General features: G+C 40.3%; 1 protein-coding gene across 1 annotated transcript in view; it reads right to left on the reverse strand.

Moving 5' to 3' along the window:
• The window catches only part of LOC109624258 (chemokine-like protein TAFA-5), a 47,133-nt gene extending 37,614 nt beyond the window's left edge, over window positions 1–9,519 (reverse strand). Inside the window, exon 1 of the mRNA XM_020078809.2 lies at window positions 8,779–9,519. Within this exon, the coding sequence (XP_019934368.2) occupies window positions 8,779–8,869 (91 nt within the window). The 5' untranslated portion in view covers window positions 8,870–9,519. The remainder of the gene's footprint in view (window positions 1–8,778) is intronic.
• Window positions 9,520–12,653: the final 3,134 nt, after the last annotated feature.

Here is a 12,653-nt window from a genome sequence, read left to right on the forward strand (position 1 = left end):
TTTGCTTGTTAGCTGCAGCCCATCACATGCCGGGTGTAATTCTCCATCTGTGGCAGCACAGTGGGATGAAAATGCCTCTGTTTCTCATCGGTGTTAGTCTGAGCAGAGCATGCTGGGAGAAGACGGCCGAACAGTATGTGAGCTGTAAACGTGACTGAAGTAAAGAATCAACTGTGCATCAGGTCTGTTCTGTAGCTGCATGTGATAAACTTGAATCGCTGAGAGCAGAGAAGTGGAATATGATTTTCTTTCATTTACAGAGTCAGAGATGGAGCGTGTCTTTTATTAACTGAGAGATAACTGCTGATCCTGAAGCAGCTAAACAATGTTTTTAACATTTAACTGCACTGCATATTTATACCATAGAAAATACAGGTGGCAGGTTGACTGACTGAATCATATAGAGTATTTATATTTATTCATTTAATTTATTCTTTTACAGGGACAATGTACGATCAAATCCAATGGTGCCACAGTTAGCTAGCAGCTCATTTGCAACTGTCATGACTGGGCAGGTGAAACAATATAATAATAATAATAATAATAATAATAATAATATAGCTTGAGGCTGGTTTTAAATTCTGCAAAGCTTCCCAAGTCTCCAATGTCCGCAGGTAAAGAAGTCTACATCCCCACTACTTTACATGAGAAAGCAGATTGATTAAATTCAGTTTTCTGATTTTGATGTGATGATAGGCCCTTGTTTTGTGTACCCAGTTAAAGTCAAAGTGAACTTTATTGTTTAAGTGTTTCTCCCAGCTCAATGTGCAAACATAAAAAGGCAAGTACACTTAACACAACCATAGACAGCATAGACAGGCAGCAAATGATGTAAATAATACAAAACATAGTATAGACCTAAAGACAAATAAAGAGTCAGTAGACAGGCCTAAGTGTGGTCATACGTGCTTATGACCAGGTTGTTATGCAGTTGGATGAGTGTGAAAAATGAAAGTGGACATGCTCAATATTCACAACTTCTTAAAGTCTAAGGGGCTGAGGATGACAATGAAATATACGGTAATGTGGTGCATTTAACTGTCTGTGAGCTGTGCTACATATTAAAAATACATTTATCACGCAGACGACACAAAAATGTTTTACATTTAGAACTCAGTGTGAGCATGGAGCTGTTCACAAAGCAGTCAGGGCTGTCGTCTCTCTGAGTTTTATGATCTGCGTTACTGGGTGGAAACAAAGTAAAGTTCAGCTCCTGCTCGAGGTAGACCTACTCTGAAGCACAAATCAAACATCTCATGTGCGGTGGTGCCACATTTGAGTGGAAGTTCCCAGTTTTTAACTTTCATTCAGGAGAGGGGAATCAGTATATTAAAAAGGTTTCCTCCAAAGTCTTTTAGATAATGTTACATCGACAATATATGTTAGGGAGTATTAGGGCCATATTTGAGAAAAATAAATGAATGTCCGCAGCCTCTGACTCAGACATGTCTGTTCTGAGCTTTGGTGTTTCACTGTGTTACCAACAGTCAGATTTAGTTTGAAAAGATTTACTCTTCAGCTTAATTCATCTGAGAACTTCTATTGAGAAGTTTCAAGAGAACTGTAATGCAATGGGAGGGTTCACCTGCAGGAAAGTATCTATTATCTTCATAAGGAACAGCCTCAGAGGAAAGTGCATATTTTCTAATATATTTGTTGAAATTTTTCTTCAACAGTAATCTTGGTGTAATGACATCTTGCCTGCAGGGATCAATTTCCTCCCGCTGATCTCTACAGCAGAACTCTTGTGTGTTTATTTTACTTTCTGACTCGTCTGAATGAACCACTTAGAAACTTTTTGTCCTGAATGCGGTGGCATTAGCATTAAGGCTCCAAACATCCCCCTCCCATCAAAGCAGAACAATGAAATTACAGCACATTTTGCTTTCTCTGCTCGTGTTGCCATTTTTTTTTTTCTTTCTGTGCAGTTACAGCTGCCATCTATTCATGAGAGAGAGGGTGGTGAAAAGATACACTGACGTCTTGGTTGATGAGAGCATTTATTATCGACAATCTTTTTCCAATCCCCTGCTCAATGAAAAACTGGAGTCCTCGTGTTTGTCCTCAGAGTGAAGACGGGGGAATAATGATGAGGCTGAAATGGGTTTTGACAGGACTCAGAGGCTGTCTGCTGATCATCCAATGACAGTTAATGAGTCTGTTATTGTGCAGCAGGATATAAATTATAAATCCAACACGAGGTCGGACACAAAGTCTCTGAAGCCTTTTGGAGATATTTTAATACCAGTCAAGGCCGTTTCAGTGGGAATGTCTAACATGATGACATTTGAAGAGCATCTGTAAGGCAGGAAATAAGAAGAAGAACAGAAATGGAAAGATGTTGGGTAGGGTGGTTTGTATGCTGCTGTGTTTTACTATCTATTTTGTGTATTGATACTAACGAAATGTTTAGAAAAAGTGCAATGGAAACAGATTACGATGAAAAATCAAGCATGAAATGAGGCACGTAACTTAGAGAACTGCAGAGATGCAGAGACTGTAAAACTCCCTAAATACATGATGCAAACCTAAACATCAAATCGATGTTTTACAGTGTTTTTGAATTTTTGAGGTTTGACCAGAGCTCATTGCTCCATCTGCACTGGCTTAATTTCACCTGACTGTAGAATTAGTAGCACTGACTATTTATTTTAACCTTTGCTAATATTAACATGACAGTAGGTGATGGAAAGCACTTTCTTACTTTTATAATTTCTAAGAAAAAATGGCAACTACTTTTCCAGATATGCCAACAGACATTGTTTAGAACCTGTTGCTAATGTTGATAATATCCTGGATAAACACACCTCACACTCATGTGATAAACAGCTATTTATATATTTCTACTTTTGTCTTGTTGCTTTTAGACATTTTGATGAATATTACATATTATATTTTAAGTTTGGTCAGGTTTAGGGACAGAAAGAAATGATTTGGCTTGAAAATGAAAACTTTAGTAGTTTTCTTTGGTTAAAAGAAATCAGCGACTGTGTGCAGGAAAAAGGAAAAGAATCGACCCTCCTGTGGAACAATGTCAGATATTGTGTTCCTCTGCGGATTGTATGGCTCAATAACAACTCTGCTCCAGATGGCTACGACTCATCATCAACTGTAACTTTTAACAATTGACAAAACAATTTTTGGGCCATTTTTTGTGTCTCCAAGTTTGTGAGTGTCAGGGCAGATTTTCCCATCACCCAGCAGGGGAACTTGTCTTTGTTGCTGTCGTGCATTTGAGGTGCAATTTCAGACTTTTCATACTTTTTTTAAGAGAGAGAAGTTTAAACAATAAGCATCATCAGCAGCACGCAGGGCTGCTCCCCGCTCGCTGATGTTCCTCCTCCTGATGAATTTATTCAAATCCAATTACACCCTCTGCAGCCTTTAGCCCCGTTAATTTCTGTTTGTTCTTTTTTTTCTTTCAGTTTCTTATTTTCTCTTTCATTCAGATGCAGTTTGTTCATAACTCCCATGAATATATGCTCTACTTAATGAAGCATTGAGAATTAATTTGGATTTTGAAGGCTCCTAAGGTAAGCGTTCTGCACTGCAGGCACAACAGTATGTCTGCATAATAGGCCTGTTTCCAGTATCTAAATGAGCTTCATGAGCGAGCAGAAAGAAGAAAGGAGTCACTCAGTAAACAGATGGAGATGAAGTTTCAGTCTGCAGTTTGTGTTCATTAAAGTGTTTCACGCTGAGAAAACACCTCCTGAAATTTACTCACTCTACTTTTCTTTAAAAGTTTTCATTCAAATTTCTCATCTGGGATTTTAACTTTATCCCATTAAATATGTTGAACCACTTACGTTGTTTGATAAAGCGAGAAGAAGTTGACATACCGATCTTTCATCTATGTAATCCAAAATAATATGAAGAGCTACTGCAGCGTCAGGAGAAATGTGGACGTGTCCAGCTGAGTCTTTTTGAGCTCTGAATGGTGGATTGTAAGATTCTCTTCTCTCTGCTGCAAAGATTATTTGAAATATCTGTATGTCAGGGAGAGGGAGAGTCACAAGTGGGGATTGGCAGTACACCGGTTTTCCTAAATTGGCATCAATAAAGTACATATATCTATGATTAATCAATAGCCTTATTATAAAAAATAAGGCATTTTATTTTCTAAGGCTCAGTTGTGCTCTGACTACTTCCTTCTACAGCTAATTAAACACGAGTTTCTGAACCAGATGGGTGGGGGGGGGGGGGGGGGGGGGGGGGGGGGACAGCAGACACAGGGGTGGAAACTCCTGTTCCCCACTTGTTCCGGCATTTCGGTTGGCTTGTTTTTAAACCATCCCACAAGGATATAGGCTTGCGTGGGTCAGTCACTTTTGAAGACCATCATCATTGACCCCCGGACCCCTACATACTTATATGTGTGATTACAAAGTAGCAGAAGAAGCACAATCACAGGCAATGTCACTTCAGTTGCACACAAGGATAAGCTGGTTAGATTTTGGTGGTTGAAGGTCAAAGGAGACCGTGACCTCATGTTTTTGTGGACATGATCCGAACGCCCATAGGGAATTTCATTACATCTGGCACAAACATTCACTTGGTCTCATAGATTACTTAAAACAATCTAGAGGTGATGGTCATTGTTATTGTCATTGCAAATTTAGCAGAAAAACCCTCAAAGATTAACTGATTAGATTTTAAGGGGTCAAAGGTCATGGTGTCCACATGTGAGTCTGGGGAAAAACTTATCTGGACAGAATCTGTGCTGGTTGGTGGAGGCATACAATTGCAATGCGGTATTTGAGGTTTTTTAAACATATATAATTAAAACAACATTGTAGCCACACACCTTTTGGAAAAAATGTATCTATCCATAGTAAAAACTTAGCTGAGACTGCTCTGCAAGAGAGAGGCTCTATGTGTCTCTATTCAGAGAGAGTCAGTGCAGTGCACTGCATGACAAACGTTGCCTTCACACATGAACTCTGAATGTTCCTAGAACTGTCTAACTCTAGACTTATAGGTATCACCCAGAAGATCAATATGCGTGAACCCATTGTATTCAAATACATCCACAGGTTCGCACACTGTCCGTCCGCTAGGTTATATACATATGCTAGGTTTGATGCCTCATGTTTGGCACATGTGTTCTGCATCTAATATAGGTTAGGGGTATTTTCACACCTGAAAGTCTGGACCATGGTCCACACCAAGGGTCCTGTCTTTATTATATTGTTAAATTATTTACATGTGATCCAGGTAGTTTAGCTTTCACATTGTAAAGTAGGGAGGGGACTAAAGTCTTTATCACAATCATATGTTCTGTCATCACCATTAACCACTTATACTTATTCTTTCAAAAACCACAAACAATCCTGTGAACCACTTCCTCTTATTTTTCTTCCTCTATTGATTATTGCTGTCTTGACTTTCTGTAATTGGTCTGAAAGTCCACACTATCCAAAACAGTATTTTCACACTGACCTATCCCTGAATAAGACTACTTGACTTTTAAATAAGAGGTCACTTACTAATAATACTAACAATAAACATGACTGTGTTAAGAATTGTTATTTACTAAAGTACACATGTGCTTGAACAAGGAACAATGTTCAAAATGTATTCAATATATTCAATGAAACAAGGAGTGCCTTAAATGTGCAGTTTGTGCACTGGATTCAGGAATTGTGCATGGATGTTGAACATATCATTTGTAAATGTTGCCCCTTTACAGCCCCTGATTTAGGAGAATCCTGGAGCTGCCACTGCAATCTACTGATTCAGTGTCATTTCCAAATTTTTTTTTTTTTAAAGAAGAAAAGTTGCAGCAGAAGTTAAAATATTCTGATTCCAAAAGTAGGTCAATCTCTCTATTGACACTGACCCTACAACAAACAGACAGTTTGCCTTTAATCACCTTAAATCACCTATAAACACCTTGTTGCCTGAGAATTTCCCATATTCATACTAGGTTGCAATGCACATTGAATTCATTGTTAATTAATCTGCTGACTGTTCTCTCATATCATTGTTTTGTCCATAGAACATCAGAAAGTAGCTGGACGTCCTCAAATGTTTTATTTTGTCCAAGAAAAAGTCCAAAGATGTTCCGCTTAAAATTATACGAGAAAAGGATAAAAGCTGGGAGCAAAAAAAGGTTTAATGTTGAATTCATTTTCTATCGATCAACTAATTGATTAAAGACCAATCGTTGCAGCTATAGCGGACTATTAATTGAAATCATAACTCAGAGCAACTCAGCTTGTGTGTTAAATTCACTATCTGTGCTACAAACTGTCCTCTTCACTTCACATGTACAATTTTCAAGGTTATGATGGCTGCTGGTTTTGCTGCAGAGTGTCTCACTGGGAGGTAAGTTCCACTTTAGAAAAAGCTCTGATAATGAGCCATCACACAGGATCATTACTGCTGCTGAGGAGCTAAGCAGAGATTCTTTGATTTTTATTTCATTTCTGGTCTCTTTTATTGCTGAAAACTGTTTTTACATTCATTCTGTTAGCGCAGGTCAAACCTCAAAGGAAGCTGTGCTCGGTTCAACAGAGGGAGAAAAAGCTCTGAAGGCTGCAAAACCAAGGCTTTATGTTACACAGTCTGTGTTGCAGAGGATCACACAAACAAACGCACAAACGTATCTATGCACTGGAGATAGACTGAAGATATTTCCACTGATTGTTGATACAAGCATCCAAAATGAAACTGATCATAAAATACTCAGCAATGACCAAGGGTGGAGGCTTGGTTTGGAAAGTGAGGCGATGCAGAAAGTCTGGATATTGATTTCATTTTGTCAAATAACATCAGAATGGAATTGGCTATTAGACTTTTCAAATGAATAGCAAGAATTAAAGAAGAAGAGAACATCACTTGTATTATTACTAAATGTGACACTAGATGTTTTTCATGTTGATGAATATTGTTTTGTCCTCTACTTTACCAACCACTGTCCAGCAATGGCTTATCTTTTTTTTTTAATCACGTACACTTTATTGAATGTTTCTTACTGATGCCTATTTTGACTCTTGCTGCTGTAATATTGCACATTTCTAATAAAGAATGATCTTATTAATTGGCATTACACATCTTTAAGATTCCTTTTTATTGTCCCACAATCATGCACATGCAACATGGGGAAATTTGACCTCTGCCTTTAACCCATCCGTGTGAACACAGCACACACGGAACACAATACACACAGTGACCACACAGAACAGTGGGCAGCCATGAAGGCGCCTAGGTAGCACCTCTCCAACTACCAGTCCACCTTTCATACTTCGGTCCATGCTGGACTTGAACCGCCAAGTCTCTATAGACTGAGCTACTGCTAGTTGTATTATGTTTTAATCTGTATTTGTGTGTGTGTTTGTTAATTTGTTTGTTAGCAGGATTATGCAAAAAATGCTCAAACATTACATTTTGATGTGGGGTGGGGGATGACCCATGGAAGACCCCATTACATTTTGGTGAGGATCCAGATCAGGGGGTGGGTGCAAGTCATTTTGTATGGCTTTCTTTAATATTGTAAGATAGGGTGTTTTGAAATCCAGCTTGTTTGGGACTGATATTTATGTATGTGTGTCATTGGGCACAGATCCAAATAAAAATGTGGATGTAGTTAATTTAAATGTGTTGTTTTAAGGGGACTGTTGGGCCTTGGCAGGGTTATAAGCTCTAGTTCTTAATACTATTATGTTCTTGCCAAAAAAAAAAAAAAAAGAGTTTGCAGTGTTTTTCAAGGCCTGAGTTGTGCCTGTCGGTGCAGCGTCCACCAGGCGAAAGGTCATAAGGTTTCATCTGTAGCAAAATCCAGGGGACTGTTGATCCTGCTACTTGTAAAACCAGAAGTGGAATTAATTCAAGGCCTGTCTCTTGTTTCCTTTGGAGCTGGACACTCTGAAGATTACAAAGGAATTTGTGCAGTAGCTGGAGACATTTCTTTTTTTTCTTCATCGAACTCTTCAAACTGACAAATGAAAGTATCTGAGGTGATTTCTAGCATTACTGAAGATGTGTTAGTTCAACACTGTGTACTGTCAATATGAACAAAAAGGAATGAGTGGACGGACCTCTTGCTTCCCCTCAACTGGGCACGACTGCTTTCCCTATGAACTGCCGGGCCTGCCAGCCCTATCATTTAGTTTGTTTAATTATTGTTCAATAATTATCCATCGTTGATGTTTGGAAAAGTGAAGAGTTATTACCAGAAGCATGATTTGAAATCCCTATAAGGGTTCAAATATGCAAAGTTTTACCTCGGTCATTTTATTATTTTGTAATCAGGCAAGTTTAACTTTTTCAGAACTCATATCCAGTCGATCAGGCGTTTAATGTGTAAATTTGTGACACATAAAAATCTAACTGCATGGATTGTGTCTTTGTTTGTCTGTGTGTGTGTGTGTGAGAGAGAGTGAGAGAGAGGAGGGGCAGAGTCACAGTGATTCCTCTGATCATTGTCTCTAATCTTTCTGGATTCTTCCAATAGAAACCAGCCGAGCTTCGCTGGAGCTCAGGCCGCCTCCTGAGCGCCTCAGCCCGGCCCAGAACCCAGGAACTACTCCACTGCCTCTGTTGCTTGGTCTGTTCACCATCTCCCGCCCTTCACCTTTATCACCATGTCGTCCTCTGCTGCACATGCACGCGATGAGCAACACGTGCACGACTGCGCACATGTTCATTTTTATGTAGACGTAGTCTTTAACATTTGCAAAAAAAATCAGAGACCTGTTGAGGCCCTCAGTTTGACCTTCCACACACACACACACACACACACACACACACACCATCCCAAAGTGTGTGAGCTACCTTCTCTGAGGATGTGGTTGTGGAGCAGCAGCAGGAGCAGGATGCAGACCGCAGCGGCAGTCAGAGCCCAGGCCAGCCGGAGGAGCTGCATGAGGAAGAGCCGAGAGCCGCACCGGCAGCCACAAACTGTCCAAACTGTGATTATCCGGGAGCAGGTGCCTCCTCACGGCGCCACATCCATCTCGATCCCATCCACAGGAGGACGGAGGCGAGACACAGGTGGCATCTCCGGGATATGAAACCACACACGAGCCTGAATTGATAGATCCAGAGTTGAGGAGATTTAAGAAGCACTGAGGGGTTTTGTTTCTCTCCCCGGACTCTCCGGGTGAAGCAGCCGGGGGTCCTCTCCGCGCAACCCGGCGCGTCACGGTGCGCAGCGGCGACCGGCAGCAGCAGCAGCGGGTGATGATTCCCGAGGTGATCCCCTCCACCGCAGCACGTCCATCAAATTGTAAAACCTGGTCCAGATAGGAAGTTTCCCACTTTACTGCCCAACTTACAGCTCCCTGCGCCGCGGATCCATCAACAGTCTCCGTCCGCTCGTCCGCGTAAATCCCACCAGAGTTGGAAGAAGCGACGCCGGGGCCGACAGGAAGTGTTCAGCTGGCATGTTGCACGTGTCTGTCGTTCAGGTCGTCTCGCGGACCGGCTGCCCGGTGGTGATGGAGTGGAGGAGGAGGAGGAGGAGGAGGAGATGCAGCTGCTGCCACTATGGGTCTGAGGATCCTCTGCGACCTGCTGCTTCCACAGCATCTCTCTCTCTCTCTCTCTCTCTCTCTCTCTCTCTCTGACGTCACCGGTTTCAATAACGTGTATCTTGGGGCAAATCAAGCGCGATACACCGGGACCGGTCCGGTGCAACAGGGGCGGAGCACCGAAATGTGAGGGGCACTGTGAGGGGCACTGTGAGGGGCACTGTGAGGGGCACTGTGAGGGGCACCCTTGTCTTTGTGCCTGCAGTTTTCAATTCAGGTATACAGTGCCACTCTGAAATAGGACACTTGGTTATAGGTTTGACAAAATATCACGTTTTATTTTAATGTAAAACAGGGATTAAACTGACTTTGTCAACCCATTCCAACATCCTCCACTGGAGAGTGACCGACAATCAAACGTAGTCATAGATCGTGATATGCTGCTGCAGATCGCATGTGAGTTATTATTTTTTGAGTGCCAACACTCTGATATTGCCTGTTGGTTTGCATTCATTCAACCTCTTAGTGGGGAAACATGTGTTGACGGTTCAAATCCTGCCAACTGTTCCAGAAACCATCATACACATGTTACATCATACAAAATATTTTCCAGGCTTATCTTATGGAGTTGGAAAAAAATCCTCATGTGAAGTTCGGAGCTTTGAAGAAATCCAAGAAACCAGCAGCTTTATGTCACAGTTAGTAACTTGTGCTAATCCAGCCAGCCTCAGATGTAATCTGAACATGTCTGAATATAAACCTGTTCATGTTTTGTCAGGTATAATGCTCTTTATAGGAATGTTGCTGCAAACATTGTGTGCTGCTGTGAAAATGTAGATCTTCCAGTTGTTGGAGAGTAGCACTGACAGCATGAATTATTGCTGTCATCCACTGGCCAATGACTATTTTTATGTTTCCTCTGAACTCACATGTTATTGTGATCCAATATGTTGTGTTCTTTACTTTCTGCTCTAATTACTGCATGTGTTGTTTACCATAAAGAAATACATTATTCAGAGTTTCTATAGAAACTGAAACTGCAGTGTTCGCTGTCAATGATACAAATAAAAACACACTTTCCATTTGGTTAAATAACATATGGATACTCCTTTATTTTATATAATATATGTTTATATATATAAAGTTATCACAAATGATGTAATTCATTTGCATTCCTTGATACATTTATGATTAATGTAATTGATAATGAAAATACTAGTAATACTACATCTACTAATAATAAATGAGGTGTACAGCATCTCGAAGAGAAGCGTTTCTGTTATTTTATAAAGCAAATTTTACATATTCAAATAGATATTCATATGTGCTAGAAATCTTTGGTTGTAATAGAAAAAACAATTATAATAGTGGATGTAATAAGAATGATAATGAATAATAAAAATAAAAAACCCATTTAATACATAATATTTCCTCATTCTTTATTAGATTGTGAATTACATATTCAGTTTCTCATTGTATTTTTATATAGACTACGGTAAATAATAAACTCATTTTATTATGAACCAAGCATTTATTTATTTAATCTTGTATTATATAATGAAACATATTTCATACACTCAGCATGAGATGTTCTGTGCATGAAAGTGATGATCTGTCTGAGACACTTGCTGATCTCACATCTTTTCTGCACATGTTCCAGCAGGAACATGTGCCCTCCATGTTGAGTGATGGCTGTTTGGCTGTTGATGGAGATGTGATGATGATGATGACAGCAGCTCTGCAGTCCCCTGCTCTTCTGTCTGAATAAAACAATCCTGTTGATTGATCGTTCAGCCTCAGAGGCTCCAGGTTACGTTCAAGCTCTTATCAAAGTTCTCAGCAGTTCTGCGTCACACAGACTCCATCACAGCTGCCCTCCTGCTCAGATCTGGACCCGTCTCCGTCAGGTCGCGCTCCCTGTGCCTGCGCTGGTGGTGATTATTGCTGATGTTTTCCTACAATCGATTAGCTTTCCACAGAGCCTTCACTCAGCGGCCGGGGGTGTCGCATAGATGAGTCTGGAGAAAGAGATCAACACAAACACTGTCAGGACTCATCTGGTGTCTGGAGCAGCACAGGAAATGAAAACTGTCCATCTGACAGGATGGAGAGTCAGGAGGAGATGAAGACTATCTAGGCCTCAAATCATCACCTGACAAATAACTGTGACCCGGACTCTGTCAAACTCACAACCCATTGGAGAAAGTTGAACCTAGATATCACTTCATATGTCTTAATGAAGCTTAAAGCAAATTGTCGAGTTTCTTTTCTGCTATTGTTGAGGTTCATTCTCTTAACCTCCTGAGACTCTAGTTATTAGTAATAGTCGTGGAAAAAACAAACAAACAAATCTTTTTCGAGTTTTTTCACCCTCGACCAATCACTAGTCAGTCTCAGCTGTCAATCAAGAGTTTCACCACGTCTTTTATGACATCAATATTCAATCAAAAGTAATGAGGAACATGAATATTTGGACATCAGTATGATGAGAACTACCTGAAATGATTATTGAAAATTATTTATTTCATGTTTACTTTCACTTTTTGGTCCCATCTCCTAATGAAGAAGTTTATGACCTGTACTGCAGCCAGACACAAAGGGTGACCAAGATAATATGACTTCACTTTGGGGGCTGCCATGTCGTCCATCTTTATATCCAGTCTAAGGTTTGGTGTGGACCAGATGTATGTATCACTTCCAGGGTCGAGCCAATAGCTGATATTTTCTCCTGCCTGATCCATGTTTATACTTTACGAACTAACTGCTTGTTATCAAGAATACATTTTATTCTTAAGCTCTTTGAAAAATCCACTGATCTTTATGTGACAGATTCAGCTTTGAGTTGAGGAGTTCCTGCGTTTGTTGCTGAGATCTTTCAGCACTACACCAGTGTATATTTGATGTGACTGCTCCCACAGGTCCACTTGCCATCTGTTTGTTAAAGAACACCAAATATATAATCTAAGGGTTCAGAGCTGCACCAGTTAATGGAACCAGACATCTTAGTGGATTCTGTTCCTGCTGCCTCCTGAGTTTGAACAACTCACTTCTGCTGTTTGTTTTACAGTCACAGACAACATTGATTGCTTTGTGTCTTAATTATGTTATTTAATTCTCGTATTTCTGCAACTCCCATGCAACCCTGTATCTCTAATGATGTTTTTGTATTTGTCAGCA

The sequence above is a fragment of the Paralichthys olivaceus genome, chromosome 7 (genome assembly GCF_024713975.1).
Source record: "Paralichthys olivaceus isolate ysfri-2021 chromosome 7, ASM2471397v2, whole genome shotgun sequence".
Taxonomy (NCBI): domain Eukaryota; kingdom Metazoa; phylum Chordata; class Actinopteri; order Pleuronectiformes; family Paralichthyidae; genus Paralichthys; species Paralichthys olivaceus.